This window comes from Nicotiana tomentosiformis, chromosome 2 (genome assembly GCF_000390325.3).
Source record: "Nicotiana tomentosiformis chromosome 2, ASM39032v3, whole genome shotgun sequence".
In the NCBI taxonomy this organism is placed as follows: domain Eukaryota; kingdom Viridiplantae; phylum Streptophyta; class Magnoliopsida; order Solanales; family Solanaceae; genus Nicotiana; species Nicotiana tomentosiformis.
This window is the reverse complement of record NC_090813.1, coordinates 32,748,535-32,774,593: the sequence shown is the minus strand read 5'-3', so window position 1 is coordinate 32,774,593 and position 26,059 is coordinate 32,748,535. Positions and strand designations below refer to the sequence as shown.

At 36.7% G+C, this 26,059-nt stretch overlaps 2 protein-coding genes and 1 pseudogene across 2 annotated transcripts; 1 reads left to right on the top strand and 2 right to left on the bottom strand.

Moving 5' to 3' along the window:
* Positions 1 to 1,433: 1,433 nt before the first annotated feature.
* On the top strand, positions 1,434 to 2,486 carry LOC104114162 (uncharacterized). Its single transcript, XM_009624542.4, has one exon. The coding sequence runs from the start codon at positions 1,434 to 1,436 to the stop codon at positions 2,484 to 2,486; it is 1,053 nt and encodes a 350-aa protein (XP_009622837.1).
* A 7,986-nt stretch (positions 2,487 to 10,472) lies between these two features.
* LOC104114161 (pyruvate decarboxylase 1-like) lies at positions 10,473 to 13,553 on the bottom strand. The gene is made up of 6 exons (XM_009624541.4): positions 12,809 to 13,553; positions 12,531 to 12,694; positions 11,427 to 12,077; positions 11,223 to 11,340; positions 10,933 to 11,121; positions 10,473 to 10,833 (listed from the first exon to the last, which is right to left on the bottom strand). Exons 1-6 carry the CDS (start codon positions 13,325 to 13,327, stop codon positions 10,663 to 10,665), a joined length of 1,812 nt encoding a protein of 603 aa, XP_009622836.1. The 5' UTR covers positions 13,328 to 13,553; the 3' UTR covers positions 10,473 to 10,662.
* A 9,683-nt stretch (positions 13,554 to 23,236) lies between these two features.
* LOC104114164 (wall-associated receptor kinase 5-like) lies at positions 23,237 to 25,194 on the bottom strand (annotated as a pseudogene).
* Positions 25,195 to 26,059: the final 865 nt, after the last annotated feature.

Genomic DNA, 26,059 nt, shown 5'->3' with positions numbered 1-26,059 from the left:
TGATTTATTCTGATATATGTGCATAAATTTTCAGATTTTTGTGTTATTCTTATGTGTCATTTTCATGTTGAAAATTCATGAAGAAGCAAGAATCTTTAGAAATTTGAATGTTTATTTCATTCTTATGTCATGCCTTACATTTAAGGATACCAATATGAGTATATATTGGATGTACCAAAATAGATTTAGACTTGAAAAGTCACAAGAAGAGGTTTTAGAAAGAAAAAATTTTTGGGAGTATCCTTTATTCTGAGAAGGGGTCATCGTCCAGGACGAGGGTCCTGACCAAGGCGTTGACTTCCTGAAACTACTTGTGCTAAAGTAGGGAACACACGAGCAGAGGGTCTCGTTGCTGAGATTTTGCCTAGCCAAGCTAAGGTATGGTACATGAGCGCTGAGAACCATGAAGCGAGTGGCACATCGTGGATCGGACCTATTCGATCAGGTTGGGATCGAACTCGTGTCGATCACACGGTGACTAAGACAGAAAAATAAGTCAGGATAGTTGGAACTCCCGAGGTATAAAGTGAAGTATTTTTTTTTATAAGAAAGAAAAAGAAAGGAATTTATTTTAGAATATTTGTAAACTGCTATTATGCAATTATTTTAGAATTGTCCTTAGAAGATTTATGTTTTTCATGCATTTAAAATCTTCATTTGTAATGTATATTTTAGTAAAGTTTCGTCCCATGTCGTCGAGACTCACTGAGTACAATGGATGGTACTGATGTTCTCTTTTAGGAACCTACGTTGGTCTGCAGTATAACGTAGGAATCGGTTTTGCAGGCGAGCAGGCTACGGGTTAGGACTTCCCTCTCTTCTAGTGCTATTGGTGAGCTCCTCTTTTGTTCGAGGAGTATTCCTTAGAGTCATCTTTATTTAGTTAATTCTTTATTTACTTGGAGAACTAGCCAGACAATCTTATGTTCTGAGCAGTGCGTCAGTTTATCAGTAGAGGCTTCATAGACATAGTCGGTGGGTTAAGATTCAGGTATTTTTAATAATAACTTTGCAATATTTCAGTAGTTACTACGAATAAATTTTTAGAGCTGGTTTATTTTAGATATTTAAATTAATTAAAAGTATTTTGTTAAATTATTTCCTTTATTGCATATAAAGTTTGAGGTTATAATAGTTTTGATAAGCACAGATAGTTCGCTCGGTCAAATTTAGCGACCGGGTGCCGGGCACAGCTTATTCAGAAAATGGGTCGTGACAAACTTGGTATCAGAGCGTCAGGTTTATGGAGTCCTAGGGGTCTTTGAAGCCGTGTTAATAGTGTCTTATTTATGGGTATGAAGCGCGTCATACTTATAAACAGGAGGCTACAAGCATTTAGGAAAAGTCTCATTTTTTTTCATACTTTAGATCGTGCAGTAGAGCCTACCTCTAAGAAATTATCTGATGTATTCGTTTCTCCAAAACTTGCAGAAATGGCTCATTCTCGCAACTCTGACACCGACACTCAGGATGCTGCTCAAGAAACTATTGCTACTATTGTGGCTCAAGGTAGAATTAAGAAGGCTTCAACTCAGAAAAGGAAGGGTAAATCCACAAAGGGGGTTCAAGTACCCCGAGTTGAACATGAAGAAGGGGTAGAGCATGATGATCCAATACCTCAGGATCCAGTGCCACCCCCAACAGCAGCTCTAGCTCAGACAACTATATCTCCAGAGGTGAGTCAGATGTTTAATGCTGTCAACAGTGCTATGGAGATGTTTAAAGCCTTCATGGCCAACCAGAACGAGAGAAGAGATGAGATTCCACCTCAGTCAAATAGACAGAACAATTCTGAGTCCTCAAGAGTGAATGAATTTTTAAAGTTGAGTCCTCTATTATTCCATGGTTCTATAGCTGATGAAGATCCAATGTTGTGGCTGGAGGGTGTCAAGAAAACCCTCCGAGCGATGAAGGCATTTGATGATGAAACTGTGGAGCTAGCTGCTTACCAGCTTAGAGATGTGGTTGGCGCTTGGTTTGAGATGTGGGAAAAGGAAAGAGATAAAGATGATGGCCCGCCTACTTGGGAAGAATTTGAAGAGGATTTCATGGCTAACTTTATCCAGGAAGAGGATAGGGAAGCTAAGGCTACAGAGTTCGAACAGCTCAAGCAAGGGAATAAAAGTGTGCAAGAGTACTACATGAAATTCATAAGGTTGGCTAAGCATGCTCCTCACATGGTTAAGACAGATAAAGCAAAGATTCGTAGGTTTGTTGGCGGTTTGGCCTACCACATTAAGGATACGACATCAGCTGCAGCGGTAGGAATGACAACTTTCTCCTCTGTTGTGGGATTCGCCAAGCACGTAGAAAAAAACAAACAACAAAGGAGAGAAAAAAAAGAGCATAACAAGAAAGCCAGGACAGCGGGCAGGTTTAATGGTACATCTAGCGGAGGTGGAAGAGGTCCCTCCAATAAGGAGTCATTAGCATCAGATCAGTCCAGTCATCAGTCAGGTGGTGTGTCTTTCTTCAGACGTACCTAGAGTTATGGAAACCAGTCTCGCCAGAATTAGAATTTTAGGACATCATCCTCACATAGCTAGAGTCATGTTGAGCAACATCTACAACAACAAGGTCTTTGTGGAACATGTAAGCGGCAACATTTAGGTCAGTGCAAGCTCGGGTTTTATGGTTGCTATCATTGCGGAGACATTGGTCATATAAAGGCCAACTGGCCAAAGTTACAACGTAATTTCAGTGGGGGATCAACTCGTCCTTTTAGTTCCTCAGCTACTACAGTTGCACCACCTCAGGCTCGTGGTTCTCATAATTAGGCAGGGCATGGAGCAGGCAGAGGTGCAGATCGAGTTACTCAGGGAGGGGGACAACCCCGTTTGTTTGCTACACTTGATCGTTAGAGTGCAGAGGCATCTGCAGAAGTTATTACAGGTATACTTCTAGTCTGCTCACATAATGCTTATGCCATAATTGATCCAGGTTGACTTTTTCTTACATGACTCCATACTTTGCAATTAACCTCGGGCTAGAACCGGAATAGCTTAGTGAGCCATTCCTAGTATCTACTCTACTAGGCGAGTTAGTGAAAGTCATAAGAGTCTATAGAGGTTGTATAGTTTCAATCCAAGGTCGCAGCACCGAGGCCGATCTCATAGAGTTAGAAATGGTGGATTTCCATGTGATCATGGGTATGGATTGGTTATCTTCCTGCTATGCCATGTTAGATTGCCGTGCCAATATAGTCAGGTTCCAATTTCCAAATAAAGAAGTCTTAGAGTGGAAGGGTAGTTCAGCATCGCTTGTAGGTAAGTTTATTTCTTACCTTAAGGCACAACGAATGATCGGTAAGGGGTGTCTCGCCTATTTGGCTCACATCATTAATCCAGAATCAGAACCACCAGCTGTTCAGTCTGGGCCACTTGTTAGAGAATTTCCATAAGTTTTCCTAGATGACCTTCCCGTACTTCCTCCTGAAAGAATCATAGACTTTGGCATCGATTTCATGCCAGGCACTCAGCCCATATCTATACCTCCTTATAGGATGGCTCCAGCAGAACTTAATGAGTTGAGGAAACAATTGAAAGACCTTCTTGACAAGGGCTTCATCAGGCCGAGTGTTTCACTATGGGGTGCCTCGGTCCTGTTTGTCAAGAAGAAAGATGGGTCTCTCAGAATGTGCATCGACTATCGGCAGTTGAATAAAGTTATCATTAAGAACAAGTACCCACTACCACGAATTGATGATTTATTTGATCAACTTCAGGGTGCAAAGTACTTTTCAAAAATAGACTTAAGGTCGGGGTACCATCAGTTGAGAATCAGAGAAGAGGATATATCTAAAACAGCCTTTAAAACTCGCTACGGGCACTATGAATTTCTAGTAATGTCCTTCGGGTTGACAAATGCTCCAGCTGCATTCATGGACCTTATGAACAGAGTTTTCAAGCCATTCCTTGATACCTTTATTATCGTGTTTATAGACGATATTTTGGTATACTCTAAGAGCAAGGAAGATCATGCAGAACACCTCAGGATAGCCTTGCAGACCTTGAAGGAGAATGAGCTTTATGCCAAGTTTTCAAAATGTGAGTTTTGGTTGCAGTCAGTGGCATTCTTAGGCCACATGGTATCTAGTGAAGGCATAAAAGTAGATCCTCAGAAGATAGAAGCAGTCAAGAACTGGCCTAGGCCGACAACGCCAACCGAAATCAGGAGTTTCTTGGGGTTAGCTGGCTACTATAGAAGGTTTGTAGAGGGATTTTCCTCACTTGCAGCTCCATTAACTAAGTTGACTCATAACGCAGTTAAGTTCCAGTAGTTAAGACGCTTGTGAGCAGAGTTTTCAAGAGTTAAAGAAGAGGTTGACCACTGCACCTGTGTTAACCTTGCCGACATATTCGGGTGGATTCACAGTGTATAGTGATGCCTCTAGAGTGGGTCTTGGTTGTGATGCAAAATGGAAAAGTTATTGCTTATGCTTCCAGGCAGTTAAAGAATCATGAAAAGAACTACCCCACACACTACTTGGAGCTTGCAGCAATGGTGTTTGCATTAAAGATATGGCGACACTACCTTTATGGCGAGCATTCTGAAGTGTTTACAGATCACAAAAGCCTCAAGTACATTTTCAAGTAAAAAGAATTAAATTTGTGACAAAGAAGGTGGCTCGAGCTATTGAAAGATTATGACATCAATATCCTTTATCACCCGGGCAAAACTAATGTGGTAGCAGATGCACTTAGTAAGAAGTCAATGGGTGTCTTGGCCCATCTTGCAGTACAAAGGCGAACTTTGGGTCAAGAAATTCAAAAACTAGCAAATGATGAAATTAGATTGGAAGAGACCGAAGAAGGAGGTATAACTGCTAGTGCCTTAGCGCAATCATCTCTTTTTGCGCATGTTAAGGCTAAGTAAGACAAAGATACGTACTTAGTAAAGTTAAAAGAAGGAGTCAGAAACAAAGAAGTCATTGCTTTCACTCTAGGAAGTGACGGAGTTTTGAAGTTGAATGATCGGTTATGTGCGTCTGATGTAGATGGTCTTAGAAAGGCCATAATGGAAGAAGCTCACAGCTCGAGGTACTCTATCTACCCAGGTGCTAACAAAATATATCTGGACTTGAAAGAGTTGTATTGGTTGAAAGGCATGAAGAAGCAAGTAGCAGCTCATGTGGCTAAATGTTTGAATTGCCAGCAAGTCAAAGCCGAGCATCAGAGGCCTGATGGCCTAGCTCAAGATATAGAGATACCACAGTGGAAATGGCAGATGATTAATATAGATTTTGTAGTAGGTCTACCTCGCACATACCGTAAGCATGATTCAATTTGGGTTATTGTAGACTGACTGACAAAGTCCGTGCATTTCCTACCAGTAAAGACGACAAATTCCGCGGAGCAGTACGCACAGTTGTACATCAAAGAAATAGTCTGATTGCATGGTACTCCAGTTTCAATCATATCTGATAGAGGCCCTCAATTCTCAGCGCATTTTTGGCAGGCATTTCAGAAAAGATTAGGTACCAAGGTCAATTTGAGCACCGCTTTCCATCCACAAATCGATGGTCAGGCAGAAAGGACCATTCAAACACTCGAAGATATGCTGCGAGCATGTGTTATAGATTTTAGAGGTAATTGGGATGATCACTTGCCACTTATAGAATTTGTTTACAATAACAGCTATCAGGTCAGCATTGGTATGGCTCCTTATGAAGCATTGTATTGGCGAAGATGTATGTCTCCAGTGGGTTGGTTTGAACCAGCAGAGGTGCCGTTGATTGGTCCAGAGTTTGTTTGTGAGGCCTTAGAGAAAGTTCAGCTAATCAGAGAAAGACTGAAAGCGGCTCAGAGTCGTCAAAAGTCTTATTCTGACAAGAGGCATCGTGACTTAGAGTTCATGATTGGTGATAAGGTGTTTTTGAAAGTTTCACCAATGAAAGGAGTTATGAGGTTTAGTAAGAAAGGGAAACTTAGTCCTAGATTTATCGGACCTTATGAAATTGTAGAAAAGAAAGAAAATGTGGCTTATGAGCTAGCGCTGCCCGTTGAGTTGTCCTCTGTTCATCCTGTCTTTCATGTGTCTATGCTTAGAAAGTACATTCATGATGAGTCACATATAATACCTGCCGATACCATAGAAATTAAAGAAGGCATGACTTATGAAGAGGTACCTATAGAAATTCTCGATAGGCAAGTAAGAAAGTTGAGAACAAAAGATATAGCATTGGTAAAAGTTTTGTGGAGTAATCATGATTCAAAAGAGGCTACGTGGGAGGTCGGAAAAGATATGAGGAAGAAGTATCCTTATTTATTTGAGGAACAAGGTATGTGAACCTAGGTTTGGCTTGGCATTTATATTTCATTTATTAAGTACAAGTTAGCATATATTTATGCCCTTGCTAGATTACACTTTGTTGTTGAAGTAATTTAGTTTCTGTCAGAGTATATTTAGTTATTAAATAATTTAATACAATGCCAGAGTACATTTAATGCATTAAAGTTATTTACTTGTTGCTGAAGTGTTGTGCTTTAGATTTTGGTTGGTTATTGTAGTACCTCCTTGCCAGAGTGTGAGTAATTAGTCTATGAGTTGTGTATGGTGTCTATGAATGGCCTGTTATGGTATATTTAGTTGTTGTTTGTGTAGTTGTGCTATTGGTGACAGGGATATTATTTTGGATAGTCCAATTTACAGGGAAGACTCTGCCGAAATTTTTGAAAATTTAGGGAGTTAGCCAAAATTTTGAGAACCTTGGGAAAGTGAGTAGTGCTAAGAAATTTAAGAAGTTCAAGGACCTAAGGAATGATTGTTAGCTTAAGAATAAGGCCCTAGCAACATTCGAGGACGAATGTTTTTAAGGAGGGAAGATTGTAACACTTCTCAAATATATAAAAGTTTCAAGACACGCTAAATATAGAATTTAATTTTTTTTAATCTTAAATTATACTTCTATTACGGATTTAAACCCTTGTGATTAATTTTTGAGTTACTTTTCTATTTATAAATAATTTGATATACAATTATGGGAATATTAATAATTTTAATATTATTAATTATTAAAAGTGAGTATCATTAATTATTAGTTAAGTAAAATTAAAAAAAAAAAGGGCCTAAAGCCCATAAAATGGGCTATTGGAAAACAAAAGGCTTCAAGCCTTAAGCAAAACAGAACCAAGTTCTGTCATTCACGCAAAAGCCAGAAGGCAAAAGCCTTAGACGAAAAACAGAACTAGTGTTCTGTTCGCTCACGAAACAGAGAGCCACGAAACAGAGGCAGCCAGAAATTGCTCACGCACGAAAAAATTCTAGGGTTCTTTACAACTCACTTATTCTTGAACTCAGGTATATAAAATTCCCTATTGTCAATTATCCTACAGTAGTAATAGGTAAGAATTGAGTAGTTAATTCCCTTCTTCCTCTGTATCAACAGTAAGTTTCATGTTTAGGTGTGAAACTCTTAAATTAATTTAAATGCACTGGTTATTGTAGAATTAATTATTTGACGGGTATAAATTAGACTAGGACCTACGTATTGGCTCAAGGAGTTTTGAGGTGAGTTGATATAACCTTTACTAAAGTGGTTAACTCACAAAAGCACGCATACAAGGTGTTTGATGAATTGCTTAAATGAGTTGATATGTACTTAATTAGAGCGAGTGAGTACCTATTAACTTAGAATTATTTTCTAGCTAAAGTTTAGATGATTTATTCTGATATATGTGCATAAATGTTTTGATTTTTATGTTATTTTTATGTGCCATTTTCATGTTGAAAATTCATGAAGAAGCAAGAATCTTTAGAAATACTTTTGAATGTTTATTTCATTCTCATGTCATGCCTTACATTTAAGGATACCAGTATGAGTATGTATAGGATGTTCCAAAAACGATTTAGACTTGAAAAGTCACAAGAAGAGGTTTTAGAAAGAAAAGATTTTTGGGAGTATCCTTTATTCTGAGAAGGGGTCATCGTCCAGGCCGAGGGTCCTGACCAAGACGTTGACTTCCTGATACTACTTGTGCCAAAGTAGGGAACACACGAGCCGAGGGTCTCGTTGCTGAGATTTTGCCTAGCCAAGCTAAGGTATGGTACATGAGCGCTGAGAACCATGAAGCGAGTGGCACCTCGTGGATTGGGCCTATTCGATCAGGTTGGGATCGAACCCATGTCGATCACATGGTGACTAAGACAGAAAAATATGTCAGGATAGTCGGAACTCCCGAGGTATAAAGTGAAGTATTTTTTTTATAAGAAAGAAAAAGAAAGGAATTTATTTTAGAATATTCGTAAACTGCTATTATGCAATTATTTTAGAATTTTCCTTAGAAACTTTATGTTTTTCATGCATTTAGAATCTTCATTTGTAATGTATATTTTATTAAAATTTCGTCCCCTGTCGTCGAGACTCACTGAGTACAATGGATGGTACTGACGTTCTCTTTTGGGAATCTACGTTGGTCTGCGGTACAAAATAGGAACCGGTTTTGCAGGCGAGCAGGCTACGGGTTAGGACTTCCCTCTCTTCCAGTGCTATTGGTGAGCTCCGCTTTTGTTCGTGGAGTATTCCTTAGAGTCATCTTTATTTAGTTATTTCTTTGTTTACTTGGAGAACTAGCCAGGCAATCTCATATTCTGAGCAGTGCGTCAGTTTATCAGTAGAAGCTTCATAGACACAGTCGGTGGGTAAAGATTCAGGTGTTTTTAATAATAACTTTGCAATATTTTAGTAGTTACTACGAATAAATTTTTGGAGCTGGTTTATTTTAGATATTTAAATTAATTAAAAGTATTTGGTTAAAGTATTTCCTTTGTTGCATATAAAGTTTGAGGTTATAATAGTTTTGATAAGCACAGATGGTTCGCTCGGTCAAATTTAGCGACCGGGTGCCGGCCACGGCTTATTCAGAAAATGGGTCGTGACATAAACCAATCTTAAGGAACCAAGTGTTCTAATTTCAACCCGAACCCTTCCAAATCCCGAACTAATTATCCCCGCAAATCATAAAACAGTAAAAGCATGCACGAGAAGTCTTATTTAGGGGAACGGGGTTTTAGACAGCAAAACGACCGGTCGGGTCGTTACATTTTATATACCAAACATATAACCTCTACAACACATAATAAAAGGTATAAAATTTAATTAAGACTTGGTTTTATAATAATGAAATTTTTGCCAAATTAAATAATGATTATAGCTAACCTTAATTCTATTTGTTAACCTAAGATGTAGAGAAAAAAATTATCAGCCATGAAATAACGTAAAAGCAAAGAGAAAATCCACCAGAAATTCAACCCGAGAGAATCTAAAGAATATCTATCTTGAACGTAAATATCCTTTAAGGTTAAAGTCAAAACTCCTATTTGATGAAATACACTGAAAACATCCTTTTGTTTATTGTTTATTGCTCAGTATGCAAAAATTGGGTATTATCTGTCTGGAATTTATACCTATAGTTTATAGCTGTAGTATACTAGCAAGAGATAAGTCTTAAGCTTCACAACATATATACATTAGTATTATTTATTTATATTGGTAAGGGGTCTTTCAAGTTAATAAAATATTAGCCATTTATTTTAATACAGTCCCTTGGTTCTTATTATCAAAAATCTTATTGACCGATATGAATATTAACGTAGTTTAATACAATTCTAAAATATACCCAAAATTCTAATGTCAAAAACATGAAAAGTTTAATTTAAAACTTGAAAAGGATGTTTACGGCATTCTTAATATCATGACCATACAAGAATATAGTGAACTTCTCAAAATATTAATTGTAATTTTGACACATATGATAATTTTCTAGTGGTTGAATTTCTTTGCCAGAGAATTAAATGATCTTGGGATATTGAAATAAAAATTTAAAAATTTGGGAAGAAGATTTAATACATTCATGTGTCACTACACAAGAAAATTATGAAGTTTAATATTAAAAAGACTCGAACATGGTATTTAGTGCACTCCTATATTATTTGCTGCTTAATTGTTTTTAAAATTTGGAGAGGAGATTCTCAAGTCCTAAATCCTCACCGCCCCGCCCCATTCCGTCGCTCATATATCACCCATCCACATTCAAAAATTTAATAAAACTTTCGTTTCTTACATAGAATAGAACTTACTCCCTTCTTCCTATTTCATCTATCGATTTAGCTTTTTTTTTACGTCTATTAGAAAAAAACAATAATTACAAAATATATTTTGTTAAGTTACTCATATTAAATACCTTTTGAGATTTGAGCAGTTCTAAAAAGACCTACTACTTCTTTAATATTAGGGATATAATTGGAACAATATAAATTTAGACTTGAATTCCTAATGTAAAAATTGCATAATCAATGAAATCGATGTGTTCTCTATTTGGGCTCGCGAATGGATCAACCATATAACGAGATATTAATCCTATTACTTGTGGACACAAAGAAAATAGAGCTCATACAGTCATATTTTGTGTTCGCGTAGATCAATATCGTCATCAATTAACAAGGTCGCAAAGTTACTTAAACGAGACATCATGTAAACAAAACTTTCTCAAATGAAGAGACAACATTCCCAATATAGACAATCTTATGAACAAGCCATAACTAGCAGAATACCCTCATGGGATATGAACCCCAGAAATTAAACACGAGATATAACGCGGGAACTTCCAACTTGGAAAACAGTTATTTTCAGTTATCTGAACTTGCTATGATCATTCAGAAATTTTACTGAGGATTTGGTGGGCGACTATTAGCGGCAGAAACTCTAGAACCCCATTCAAGCAGCTCTTTGCTGGTGTCATCCTTGTGAACAATCACTTCAATGAAACACAAGCAATCTTTCTTGGCTTCAGTTGCAGTTTCAATTGCTTCCACAAGCTCCTCTTCACAATGAACCTGGCATATTGGAAACAATGACAATATATATTTGATTTAGCTGATAAATCTTTTTAACTCAAAATGATTGACATTGTTCGATATCAAAATCCCCCTCACCTTTGTTGTCCAACATTTTCCTTCCCCGTTATGGATTGCATCAACTAGTCCAGTGTAATTCCAGTTCTTAATCACATTGTAAGGTCCGTCGTGGATCTCAACTTCAATTGTATAACCACCATTGTTTATCAAGAAGATGATAGTCCTCTGCCCGCATCGCAGCATTGTTGATATATCCTGAGCAGTCACCTGAGAATATTTGCAATACAGAACGATAAGAAAACGATGGAATAGATAAACACAACCAATTCACTGTGCTGAATTAAAGTTCATAGAACAATCTGTTTTACCTGGAAGCTACCATCACCAATGAAAGCAATCACCCTCTTTTCTCGTGCTGTTTGCGCATAACCAAGAGTTGCGCCAACAGACCAACCAATAGATCCATACTGCATCTGGAACTCATACCTGAAAGAAAGCCAAAGAGTAACAAGTCATTATAGATGAACATTTAAGCAAATACCAATGGCATTTCACAGTCATTTGGAGCCTACCCGCATCCCTCGGGCAGTTTAAGCTTCTGGCAATTGAACCATGAATCCCCTGTCTCAGCAATCACAGCAGTGTCACCAGACAACATCCTCTGAATGTGCTCAAAGAGAATATTAACCCTTAATGCCTCCTTAGGCTCGCACTTAAGAGGATGTCCTTCTGGAACATAAATCCTACGATAATTTTCGTATGCAGTCGGGTTGTGCTTTAGCCTCTTGGCCAAAGCGGCAAGAAAATCCTTCATTAGAACACAACCAAATGCAGGTCCATTCGCAATAGTCACACGATCCGGCTGGACAATGATTGCTTTCTCTTTCTTAAGAAGCAGAGAATACCCAACAGAGCTATAGTCGTTAAAAATAGGCCCAGCAAACAAGTAAGCATCAGCAGATTCCACAATTTCAGCGCAGAAAGCCGTGCTCACTGCACCCCAATAAGTTCCAATGAAATGAGGATGGTGTTCTGGAACCAGCCCCTTAGCCGATGGCATCACTGCAACAGCATATCCACTGGCATCCGCCAATTCAACAAATGCCTCAGATGCCTTTGCAACGCGCAATTTTGGCCCTCCCACAACAACTGGTTTCACAGCTTTGTTTAAGAACTCTGCAGCTGCCTCCACTGCTGCTTCCAAACCCATCTGATTACTCAATCTAATACCAGATAAAAACCATATAAGTAAACACCTTGACCACATTAATTACAAAACAGAATCAACACTAAAGAAGATATTCATCTGTCCCAAATTATATGATATCGTTGTAATTATAAAACAGCTTATATGATACTCTTTTTTATTTCAAGACATATAACACGGCTACTGACATTCCATTCTTTCAAGAAAACAAATAGGTAATCCTATTCAAAATTTGAATTCCAATCGGACATTTTTCGCTATTAAACTTACTTTATAACTATCATTTTGATATTTTGTTCCAATACTTCAATAATCAAAATAATATTTTCTCCTACGTATTAAAAGCTCAAATCAACATCTTAAACTTGACGAAAACAGAGTAAATACTGTCACACGCCAAAAAAATCCTCGCATACATGAAACAAACAGAGCATATTAAGTGAATAAAATGAAATGGTCAATAATATACCTAGGAGAGAGGCAAAATGGTACCGGTTCACGGCTAAAAGTGGGGTGTGGAATCCCCGGCAAGTTACAACCTATGCTTATATAAACCGGCTTACTCTCTTTCAACGCCGTAGATATCGCTGTATCGATCAGTTCATGTGCATCCTCTAAGTTATTCACCACAGCCTGAAACCCCAAAACACCAAAAAAACAAAAATATTATATCAATCAATACTATATTTTTATCTAAACTTTAAAAACAGTGAAGTAACTAAACTCTGTAGCAAGCTATAAACCTACCTGGTAACAAGTAACAGTTTGAAAGCAACGAAGTTCTTGACTAAAATCAGGCAATCCAATAGTATGATGAAGGATTCTGTTAGTTCCATAATCATTAGAATTAGGCCCACCAACAATACATATCAAAGGAAGATTCTCACTATAAGCACCAGCAATAGCATTAAGAACACTAAGTCCACCAACAGTAAAAGTCACAACACAAGCTCCAACACCACGAGCTCTAGCGTACCCATCAGCAGCATACCCAGCATTTAGCTCGTTACAACAGCCAATGAATTTGAGCCCAGGTTCAGCTATTAAGTGGTCTAAAAGTGTAAGATTAAAGTCGCCGGGAACGCCAAAAACGTCGGTGACGCCGACTTGGACTAAACGGCGTGCTAAATGACGGCCTAGTGTGGAGTCCGGTGAGTTGAACGGAACGGTAGGTGTGTGAATGGTAACGCTGTTGGTTGTTGGTAAGCTTCCCACGTCGTTGTTCGCCGGTTTACACGTGTCAATTGCTCCGATCTTCGCGTCCATGGCGATTCAAGAAGCAGGGGAATATATCAATAGGAGCTTTTTAGAAAGTTTTTAGAAATAAATGTGAATCTTCTTTGAGTAATTTCTGGAGTTTTATAAGAGGAAAATGTTTAGGAGAAGCAAGGGGTGGTTTTGGGTTATTGTATTTGTTGATGTCGGTTTTACTTTCAACAGCCAACGCCTCTCCAAAAGAACCAATGGGGGGTAGTATAAGAGAAGGGAGAGTGGAAAGTGGTTTTTAATAGCTGGATTTTAGAAGGGACTAGAAAATTTTGATTTGAGCTTTGGCAAATGGGAAGATATTTGTATTTGGAAAGAGATTCCAAAGACGAAAAGTGTAAAAAAAAAAAAAAAAAAAAAAAGGGGGACTAGAAATTAAGGGAGTACACATTATAGTCAAATACCCAATTATTTGTATTAACTATTTAGAAATTAATTAGTCTGAAATTAATTATCTCATCCTTCTATAAAGATAAAAAATATTATAATTTCAGAATAACTATTCTCGGAATTAGTTATATCAAACGAGTCCTAAATGTTAAATTTAAATAAGTGTACTATGAGTATATGTTTTCTTTCTATGAGTCAATTAGTCAAATTAGGATTACCTTTAATACACCATGGAAGAGTAAAAAAATTTATGTTATGCACGTATGTATAATTAAAAAATTTAATGAGTACAATAAAAAGTTACATTTACTAATTGAAAATATAATATGGTGAATTGGTGATTGTCATCGTTATAATATTTGGCTCGCCAAATAAACGCGATGTTGATCCAAAATGTTATCATTCCGTATGCAAATACTGGGAACTAGCCTTGGGTTAGCTTCTTATGGTTTTTGGTTAGGAGAAAACAGGAAATTGACTGGCGGCTGTCACAGAGCTGGTCTAGATTCGGCCTCCCTTAGTATGTATACGTTAATGCATTCGGCGGCTAACACGTAATGCATGGCGTCCTAAATTACAGATCACGAGTGAGCTTATTCTGTGTTCGGAAAAAAAGTGGCCTTGTTTCGGGTAGACGCGGGACTAGAATTTTAATTTTATGAGTTTAAAATTTAGAATAACGATTTTAAATACTAATAACTAGATTTTAAATTTAATATTTATATATATTTATAAATTTTTTAATATAAATATGTTGTTTGAACAAAAATTAATGGATTTAGTAGAACTCATAACGGGCCTTCTAGCTCCACCCCTATTTCGTTAGTCAAATTAGAAGTGTAAAATGATATTGTATGGCCGATAAAACATAATAGCCGAAAAAATATATATATTTTATATATTATATATAAAAATTATATAAATTTTATATATTTTTTCGATTATTAAATATAAATAATTTGTGTCGCGAATTAAAAGTAATAATACCCTGCCTTTGGATCCTACAATTAAACCCAATCACATTTTGCTTTCTGTTCTGTCACATTGTTTCTTTAATAATTGGACAGTCTTCGTTGTTGATTTTGTAGCCATAAGACATTCATTTATTCTTAGTCTTTTGGACTATTCGTCCTTGTACTCCAAGGCGAAACATGCGGTGATTTTTATTAAAGCTCGAGTATAACGATATTAAATTAATATTATTTAAGGTTACAGTTAATATTTTATAAATATTAATACTATTTGGGTTTGGACGAAAATTAATGGACTCGCGTGAATACGTAACCAATCCTCTAGTACGAATGCACAAGATTATGAGTGTTCCAAAAAAATCAAAAAAAAGATCAAACTAATATGACGTAAAAATAGAAATTTATTTTGACGTGGTTTTAAATTTAAAAGAATAAAAAATATCGTGTTTAGTTGTGTTATATATCAAGCAAAAAATTGATCAACTGAGACTGACATGATATGCACAATTTTTTCACTAAAAAGTTGTTAGACATTAAGGTTGTCCAACGGGACAGGACGGAACAACATTTAACCGGGACGGGCCTAAATAGGACGAAATGGTAGGCCCATACCATCCTGCTAACAAACAGAATGGGACGAGACGGTTTCGCGGGCCTTAAGTGGGCCGTTTTTAAAAAAATAATTTATTATTTAAGTATTAAGTTTGGTAACGGGTAATTTTTTGACAATGACTAAATTTTTAAAGTTTGCAACAGCTAATTTTTTTGACTTATTAATAAATTTAAAACTTAATAAATTATAAGAAAATTAGGAAACTAAGTAAAGATTTAAAAATATTAAAATAAAAGACTTGTAATGGAATATTTTAGTAATTATAATAGAGTTGTAATTTATTTAATATAATTTCAAGCCATTAAGTAACTAAGTAAGAGTATAAGACAATTCATAAAATAATTCAAGGCTTAGAGCCTTTTATTTTATTAATAGAACTTTCAAATTTTTCATACAAATATAATTCTTTTGAAGAGCACATAATCTATGCAACCACCTTCTAGGAAAGGTTCTGTTTGAACTAGGCCTCTTAGTAGCCAATTACAAATTATCATACTAATATTTGTAAGCTCCTATATAGCTTCGTTGTAACTTATCTATAATTTCTCTCGGACATTATTCTGGAATTGGCAATGTTGATTGATGTTCCATGAGTTCCATGCCGTCATCGCTCATAGTGCTAAGTATCTCATTGTATTCTTCTTCTTCCCTAGTGATTAACTTTTCAAAATCAAAATTTCATCTTTGTGAATTAATCCAATCTCTGAATAATACAGAAATCTCTAGGTTGTCTTCCACTAATGAATGTCTATGATCTCCGATTTGAAATCTCGCGGCGCTAAAAGTACTCTCCGATGCTACTGATGATGCTTGAATATCCAGGATATCTCGGGCCATTATTGAAAGTGTTGGAAAAGCCTTGCCACGCACCCTCCACCATGCCAAAAGTTATTTGTTGCCTTCTTCGTCTTTAATACTTTCCAATCCTTGATTAAGATAAGAATCAAGTCCATCATCAATAGAGGAATCAAAACTTGTTATATCATTCATACCTTCCCATATACCTTCCCTAATTCTAGGAGAAGGATTAAGATTAGGATTAGGATTAAGACTAGAATTAGGATTACTACTACTATCATCTTTACTACTTTTTTTTAAATAGGCCAAATATATTTTTAGGTGACATAATTTAAATACGAAATTAAATTAAAAAAGTTAACACAAAAATTAAACACACAAATGAAATACGAAAATAGAACACGTAAAGTAAACACAAAAATTAAGCACTAAAATGATACGCAAAAATTATATATTAAAATTAGGAGATGGAACAAGTGCACCGTGATTAAATATTGAAACTTGAAGAAATTACCCAAAACATTGCTCCAAATACTTGACGAATTAATTTGAAACTTGAAAGTTGCTCCAAATAATTTGACAAATACTTGAAACTTAGTTGATCACTTGATTGTGAGAAAATTGAGAGAATAATATAGATAGAATGTAAGAGATTTGAGAGAGAATGATTGATTTTGTGGGAAAAAATGAAGAAAGATGAAGGTATTTATAGTTAAAATAGGACCAATGTGTAATTTAATAAACTTAGGGGTTGTATTAAAAGTTTGGGGGGAGGGGGTGTTTTGGGGGGTGGGGCCAAATATGGCCATTGGGAACGACTAAATTTGCAATGGAGGCCGTTGACCAACGACTATATTTCAAAAATAAAAAATTTAAAAAAAACGCGGGACAAGCGGGACGGGACGGGACGAAACGAGATGAAATGGGCGTCCCATCCCGTGTACTATTTAACATGGGTCTATCCCGTTTAGATTTAAGTGGGACGGGACGGGACGGAACAACCATATTAGACATATTCATGATATTTTTTCTTGAGAGGTATTATATTTAAATAAGACTATATGTAAAAAAGATTGTATTTGTTTAGGTGTCTGATCCTAATGAGTATAGATATTGAGATTTTTTCCTTCCTATACAATATTTAAAACTTATTTATTAAAATTGTACTAATTTTGTATATTACCCACCCAAACAAGGATTACTTATAAATTATATACTATAAATTATTAGTGCCTTAAATGAGGGGATTCAGTTACATTTTTTTTCTTTTTTCTCTCCTCTCCTCTTTCCATATTCACTGTCGCCTCTCTCCATATACAAATCCATTATTAGTACCTTAAATTAGGGGATTCAGTTACACATTTTTACTTTTATTTCTCTCCTCTCTTCTTTTCCTATTCTCTGTCACCTCTCTCCATGTATAATAGTTTGAGGGAGTCAATGCATAAATAGTCTAATTACCAGATGTGCCGACAATTTGGATTCAATGCCCATTCTATTCGCACTTTAAATTAATTTTATGATCTCATTGCTTTAAGAGTTGGTTAGGGATGATTTGTACCGTTTCATACGTGTTCTCCACAGTCATTTCTTGTGAAGATATATATCACGTCTCTCACCGTGGGGTGGGGGGGGGGGGAGGGAGACACATTGTGGAGGATGAAGAGTGTATATACTAGAAGCCCCAAAATTACAATGCAAAACTAACACGAATTATTAACTCATCAACTAACTCCATCATTACTTCAAAAGTTGTACATAAATTATATTCGTAATTCCATTAGTTGGATTTAGCGCTCATTCTACTCATAACTTCATTATATTCATATATAGTAAATAATCCTGTAGAGTAACATCTATTAAGAAGTGATGTTCTGGATTCAACGCCCATTGACCGGCAATTTGTGTGTATCACTCAGCACCAAACCAAAATAATAGAGACATTGATGATAGACAACACCTAAACCTATAACGACCCGATCGGTCGTTTTGAGAGTAATAGCCCCGATCCCCTATTAACTACTTCCCCCGTATCTTTTTCTACTTATGTGACTTGTCGGGAGGTTTTGTTTTTGGTTTCGGAGTGTTTTGGGACACTTAATCCATAAACGGAAGTTTAAACCTTAGGATTTTGACCGTAATTCAGAACTGTGTGAAGACAACTCCGGAATGGAGTTCCGTCAGTTTCGTTAGCTCCGTTGGGTGATTTTGGACTTAGGAGCGTGTTCGGACTGTGAATTTGAGGTTTGTAGCTGATTTAGGCTTGAAATGGCGAAAGTCGAATTTTTGGAGATTTTGATCGGTAGTGGAATTTTTTATATCGGGGGTACAATTCTAATTCCGGAAATTGGAGTAGGTCCGTAATGTTGAATATGACTTGTGTGCAAAATTTGAGTTCAATCGAACGTGATTTGATAGGTTTCGACATCGGTTGTAGAAGTTTGAAGTTTCAAAGTTTATTAAGTTTGAATTAGAGGGTGATTCGTATTTTAGCGTTGTTTGATATGATTTGAGGGCTCAACTAAGTCTGTATGGTGATTTAGTACTAGTTGGTATGTTTGGTTGAAGTATTGGGGGCCTCGGATGGATTTCGGATGGTTAACAGATCAAAATTGATTTTGGAAGAATAGCTGAAACTGCTGCACCTGGTGTAATCGCACATGCGCAACATTGGCCGCAGGTGCGAGCCTACAGAAGAGAGCCAATGGACGCAAGTGCAATTTGGAAGGAAGAGGCCAGAGGTCGCAGGTGCAGAGGTATAACCGCATATGCGGAAGATGGAGCGCAGAAGCGGAAGGGGCCAGGGTGTGAGAGATCGCAGAAGCGGAAGAATTCCGCAGGAGCGGGCGCACAGGTGCGGCCCATTACTCGCAGATGCAGACCCAGTCTCTTTAATTCATTTCCTCACCTACGATGGAAATTCCGCAGGTGAAGCTTCGTAGGTGCGACTATGGGCCGCATGTGCGAGATTTCTCGACAGAACACTTAAATGCAAGGGTTCGCGATTTTTGCTCATTTTTAACATTTTGAGCTCGGGTTTGGCGATTTCTTGAGAGCAGTTTTGAGGGATTTCTTGAGGCAAGTCCCTTGTGCTTATTTTTTATCAATAATCTTGCTTCTCCATTTACTTTTTCATCTAATTAGTGTATATTTAAGGTGAAATTTGAGAGTTGAGACTAGGGATTTGGAGAGTTTGATTTGAGGATTTGAAGGACAAATTGGTGTCGGATTTTAGTAAATTTGATATGGTTAGACTCGTGAGTGAATGAATGTTAATATTTTGTAACTTTTACCCGATTTCGAGACGTGGGCCCGGGTCAACTTTTTAGGGTGAATTTCGAAATTTTTGTTAAAGTATTAATTTCATTAATTAGATGAGCCTATTATAGTTATATTTATGATATACAATTGTGTTTGGCTAGCTTTGGGCCATTCGTAGTCGAATAATCGAGGAAAGGGCATTCTTACGGATTGATTGAGCTTGGTTCGAGGTAAGTGTCTTGCCTAACTTGTGTGGGGGAGATCCCCTTAGGATTTGGTACTATTGTGATAAGTGAGTGTCGTGTACGTGAGGTGACGAATACGTACACGGGCTATTTATTAAAAAATCCAATTTATTTTACTGAGTAGCGACTTGTTTCCTTTAATTTGTGTTATACCGTTTATCCCAATATGCATAGTTATCCCGTTTAGTCTAATATCGCATGTCTACGTGCTTTAACTGCTTATTTAAACTTTGTGAATCATGCCTAGTTGATTTCCTGTTTTTCCTTGTTCTTTATCAGCCTTAACTGTAAAATTATCGGTTGAGATGTGTGTTTACTTTTGAGACTACGAGGCGGTTCCTCGGGAGTTCTTCCTGCACATTTACTTTTGATACTATGAGGCGGTTCCTCGGAAGTTCTCCATACACATTTACTTTTGAGACTATGAGGCGGTTGCTCGGGAGTTCTCCCTGCACATTTACTTTTGAGACTACGAGGCGGTTCTTCGGGAGTTCTCCCTGTATATTTACTTTTGAGACTACGAGGCGGTTCCTCAGAAGTTCTTCCTGCATATTTACTTTTAAGACGACGAGGCGGTTCCTCGGGAGTTCTCCCTGTATAATTAATTTGTGACTACGAGACGGTATCTCTGGAGATCCCCTGCTGTTTACCCCTGTGTGTTGTACTATTGCCTTGCTGTGTTCCTTTTGTTAAATTCTAGTCTCTTATTATACTGTATATTCTCCTGCTTTATTTATTATATACCAGTGGGCCTGACCTGACCTTGTCACTACTCGACCGAGATTAGACTTGGCACTTACTGGGTACCGTTGTGGTGTACTCATGCTACTCTTCTGCACATATTTTTGTGTGTAGATCCAGGTACTACTTATCAACCCCGCTATTAGGTGAGAGTGCTTGCTGTTGTACGGAGACTTCAAGGTACATCTACCGCGTCCACAGACCTCGGATTCCCCCTCTATTCTCTCATATGTCATTTACCTTCCGTATTTCTTTTGTTAGACTCTGGTGTATAGAGATACTTGTTTCCTTCTGTAGCTTGTGACTTACGATGTTCCGGGTTTTGGGAAGACTATGTATTTATAGAGTATTGGTTATTGTACATGCCGAGCGGCATTGTTACTAGTTATTCCGTTATCCACTGTTGTTAGTTGCCAAGTTTTACTTTTGTTATGTTATATTTCCGCAATTTGTTAGGCTTACCTAGTCGTAGAGACTAGGTGCCGTCACGACGTTATACATAGGGAGTTTGGGTCGTGACAAAATTTTCTTTCATGGATTGACAATTTCAATTTGAACACCAATTGTGCAACATGAAAGGAAATTTCTAAGTTAAAACTCTATAGTAAATAGATTGAAATCCATTAATGAATTTCATTAAAATTATATACAACATGAAAGGATAAAAAGTAAAAAAAATATCAAAGGAAGAAAAATTAGGGAAAAAATAGAGAAGGAGAGATAGAGAGACGGGGGGGGGGGGGGAGGGGGGAGGAGGAGAGAGAACATGGATGAGAAATAACTGATTACTTATTCAATTACTAATATAAAGGGATACTCATTTAAAACTAATTTATATATAATTGGTAATTGTATATTGCCATATAATTAAGTTAAAACTTGATTAGATAGGGTAATAAAGTTAAATATATAGTATAGAAAAGTAAAAGTCTCTAGCTAATTTCAGGTCCAATGTAGCAACCGATATGGATAAATTGGTTTGGTTTAATTTAGTAAGTGTATTTGCTTTTGCATCAATTTATTCAGAATCTTAAATCCGTGTAGCTAACCAGACCTTATCTTGATTGGAGCTTATAAAAGATCATCAAATAAGATTATTACAGCTTTCATTTTGTATTTTTTAATTTTCATTTACAATTTACTTAACATTTATGCTGGTAGTGCCATTTCTTTAATTTGTAATTGTTAGATTCTTAGCTTCCACGGGAACTATATTGTCCAGAAAAATTGCTGGTATTTGCGTTGGAGTTAATTGGAGTCGTAAAGATCTAACGAATATATTGGTAGAAAAATAGACTCGCCACGTAGACTAATGATATGTTGACATATGACATAAGAGTCAAAATGATAAAGAAGAATAATGGTTAGGAAAAGCACGGGTAAAACACTAACGTGATCGCTTATAAAGATATCGTACCTGACAGCTGCAGAAGAAGATATAGGCGCGGAATGAATAATTAAAGACCACGAGGAAGGAAGGTTCTTTAATGGCCACGAATATAGAAAGAAATCGACATAAATCCTGATTGTGCGTGATTGACTATTATTACCATAACAGTTACAAATTACTCATGTAACGGATAATCAATGTAATAAATATTAGTAGTGGACAAGGATTAAGTAAGTCAAAACAGTTACATATTATACCCTCATATAAACCCTTACCATACCTTGTACGATCATGAAGAAATTCACGAAATTATACTATCAGTTGCTTATACTTTTACTTTCTGCTATTCGAGGATCTCATTCTTTCTTTTTGGAAGGAAGCTGCAATTATCAATAAGATTCTTTTTCCCTTATTCTCGCAATATTTTATATTCATTATTTGTTATCCATCTATATTAGGAATAGTGATTTAAAATTGGTTATTAGAAATCCGAATTATTCTTCTATTTGCTTTGACAACAAAAATTATTTTTTAATTAAACAACGACTCCTCGTTCTCTTGTTAGGATGAAAGTTAAATTAAAGAATTTTTACCTCCTATAGCAAAGGTTGATACCTTATTTATTTTAAATAATATGTATTTAAATGTATCTGCAGTATGTATTCATATGTTTTTGCACTATAGATGAATCTCGAATTTTATTGGTTGAAAACAGAAATACCCACGAACGATATCAACAGAAAAGGGAAGGATTAGAAACTCGGCGATTGCTCTGTTGAAAGATATTCAGCATATTTCGCGTCAAATACAGATTATGGGTGATGTAATTGAGTTATATTAGGTGTCTATTGTGTTAATTGATTCACTTTCCGTTTAAAAACAGCAATAGACCATGATTTGTGCTATTTACGTTACTGTATTCACAAATACATATCGTGAATACAGTCGAATACAATAATTGTCTACCTGGAATCCCCTATTTCACGCCGAGTTTTTCTACTGTATTCATGAATACAATAGCTTAAATACATTGAATACACTCTAAAAAAACTGAAAACATAGCTATAGAAAATAATATAGTAAATGATAGCTACAACTAGCTAATAATCACTAAATAATAGTGGTTTGTGATAATTTCTCTTAAATTAATCATCTTAGTGTATCACATTCAAATACTATATTTGTATGTATTATCTTTGCACATCGATCATAATTTTCTCTATATTGCTCCAATTTTATCTTGATCCTCTTAAAGGGGCCATTCAATTATAACGCATGCTATTCTGTTAGAATAAAAAGGTTATTTCCGATTTCACTGACCCTACACGATATCAAAAGTAAGGAAAACACATCAATTAGAACATTCATTATGGAAGAAACATAGGGATGGGGACATTAACAGAAGTCACGTGATACCACCTCGTAGAAATGTTTTCGCAATAATACAAAATTGATATCGCTTGATTTTACAGTAATTTATTCATTTGTTCACCGCCTATATTTTTTAACAACTTGGACTATATGTAGGATGCATTATACGAGAACTATCCGAATTGGGGGTATTCCCATAGGAGTTAATAGCAACTGTGTAAAGATCTGATAATTCATTCTGATCATTCTCTTCCTGTTCATTTTGATTAGACCAAGGGATCCCAGTTAACTTCCTCATACCTTCAATTTCTATGGCCACTTCTTTCATTGTAGGCCCATCTTCTCCTTGCAATTGAAGGCAGTTCTTCACCAGTTCAGCCATCTTTTGAAGTTGCTCAAGACTCCCTTCCCTCAAAATACGACGATCAAGAATCTGAAACAAGCTATTCTTATTCATGGACATAACAAAATAATCGGCCAAATTCTTGTCCTCGCCATTTCTATCCTTAGAAATAGGTTTTAATACCGTTAGAAGTTCTGTTAGTACGACTCCAAAGCTGTATACATCGCTTTTCTCTATCAATTGACTTGTGCGAAAATATTCAGGATCCAAGTACCCTGATGTCCCTAGAACTAATGTAGCCAAATGTGTTTGATCCAGAGGAATTAACCTTGAAGCTCCAAAATCTGCCACTTTAGATGTGTAAACATCATCTAACAGTATGTTGGCAGACTTGACGTCCCTATGAATTATAGGCATGGACGCAAACGAATGAAGGTAAGCAAGTGTAGTGGCTATCTCCGCTGCAATTCTCAATCGGTTTTGCCAAGATAACCAATCCGCCCCACGTTGATTGTGAATGTGCTCGTAAAGTGTTCCTTCAGACACAAACTCATAAACTAATAAAGAAACTTCAGCTTCCAAACAACACCCAAAGAGTCTCACCACGTTTCGATGGTTGACTTGAGTAAGAATAAGCACCTCATTGATAAACTGATCAATTTGACTCTCGTCCACAAATCTAGACCTTTTAATGGCAACGATGCGATTATCACGTAGCAAGCCTCTATATACAATCCCATTGCCACCGCGACCAAGAATTCTGTCATTGGCATAATTGTTTGTAGCTTTCTTGAGCTCCTCAGCTGTAAAAATTTTTGTTGCTTTTAAAACCACCTTCGGTAGTGGAGATTCTATGTTTCAATAATAAACCACCATTTTGTTGGAAGAATTTCTCCCTGACTCTCATCAATTTTCTTTTCTTGATGCTGAAATAGAGCCAAGTTATCACAATCACTAGGGAGATAAAGCCAACTGCGGCACCTGTAATAATTAATGGAATTGAACTTATATTGTGTACCTCAACTAGATCAAAAGTACAGGATTGTACACATTCATGTTGCTATTAAATGTATATGCTGAACACGAATTGGTGTTCCAAGTAGCTGTTTCAAACATATAAAAGAAAATTCTGTATTATTCAAACACGGTCCGAATTCTTGAAAACAAAAAGCGTAGTTCTAGGTCCTAGATCATAATCATCATACCAAATAGTTGGAGTTTTTAATTTCTTAATTTAAACAAAAATAAGGGGGGGATACTGTTTTGCCACATGTGTGGTGTGTGTATGATGTACTATCATACAAGAGATACATCTAATTAAAATTCAATTTTTTTGTTAAATAAAGACGTTTGCAAAAATAGTTTGAGATGAAGTGACAACATTCGAATATTATGGAAATAGAACGAGAACCACATACTTGATTTTTCACTAGCTAGTATTCGTCGTTATGAAAGTTTTCCAAGATATTTACCTACACAGAACTTGATCCATGGGAATTCAGAGTGAGGAGCAATACAACCAAGACCATCCTTTTTCCCATCATCGGCATATCCTTCAGGACAAGAACTAATATAACTTCCCAGGGTGTTTGTGCAGTTCTTTTCACACGAATTGGTGTTTGGATCAGCGCATTCATCAATATCTGGCAAAATCATTCAAATATATATAACACCGTCATATTTCTGTATTATTCGAAATTGATTAACATTTTAATCCGTTAATCGTCCTACCTTTGCAGCCTGGACTGAGATAAGGATTGCCCTCATAACCTTCATTACAGCTGCAACGATAGCCACCAAGGCCAGTATCTGAATCAACACACTTGCTATTTTCACTGCAAGCATAATCCTTGCTTTTCCGAGCTTCAATGCACGTAAGATTACCGATTGCCCAGTCCAGCACTATGGGGACACTAGCCTTAGTCCTCTTAAAAAAAGTAATATCACTTAGATCCTGTAGGCCTCGGAAGTAAAAGCTATCTGCCTCGCCTAGAAATGCATATCCACATTGATTAAAATACCAAACATCCGTATGGTTTCGTGTGCTAGAAACCGTTGGCCCAAAGTATTTCAATCCCTTGGGTATTTGTACCTGATAACAGTCATTGACCGTACATTCTCCTTCTATCACATCCCTCGTGTTGTTACAGCTGGTGGAGCAGTTATACTCAAAGTTACGCCCCTTGATTAGAGCATTGTCATCGCAACCAACGACAGTAAACCTGTTTCGAGCAGAGAAACTATATGGATAAGTTGAGTTTCCCAAACGGGTCCAACGAAGCTGAAATTCAGTGCGCACAGCTCCAGTGGAGGTGTAACATCGCCAGAAATGGCATTGGAGATGCGCAATTCAGCATCGGAGATGTTGTACACCTCCAGGTTGTTAAAATAGCAACACCAGATTTTACCCATTAGTATTTACTTTGACTTACTAGTTTAGTAGGATAGATGTTGGTAGTTATATTTTACCGAGTCTTTAGTGTTTTCTTTATTTTCTGGTGACTGTTGTGGACTTCTGTAGTAAAATGTGGAAAAGCTGTTACAGTGTATGCCTATAAAAGGCACCAGTCCAGTCTCTTTCTTAGTATCTCTTTTCCAGCTTTCTTCCA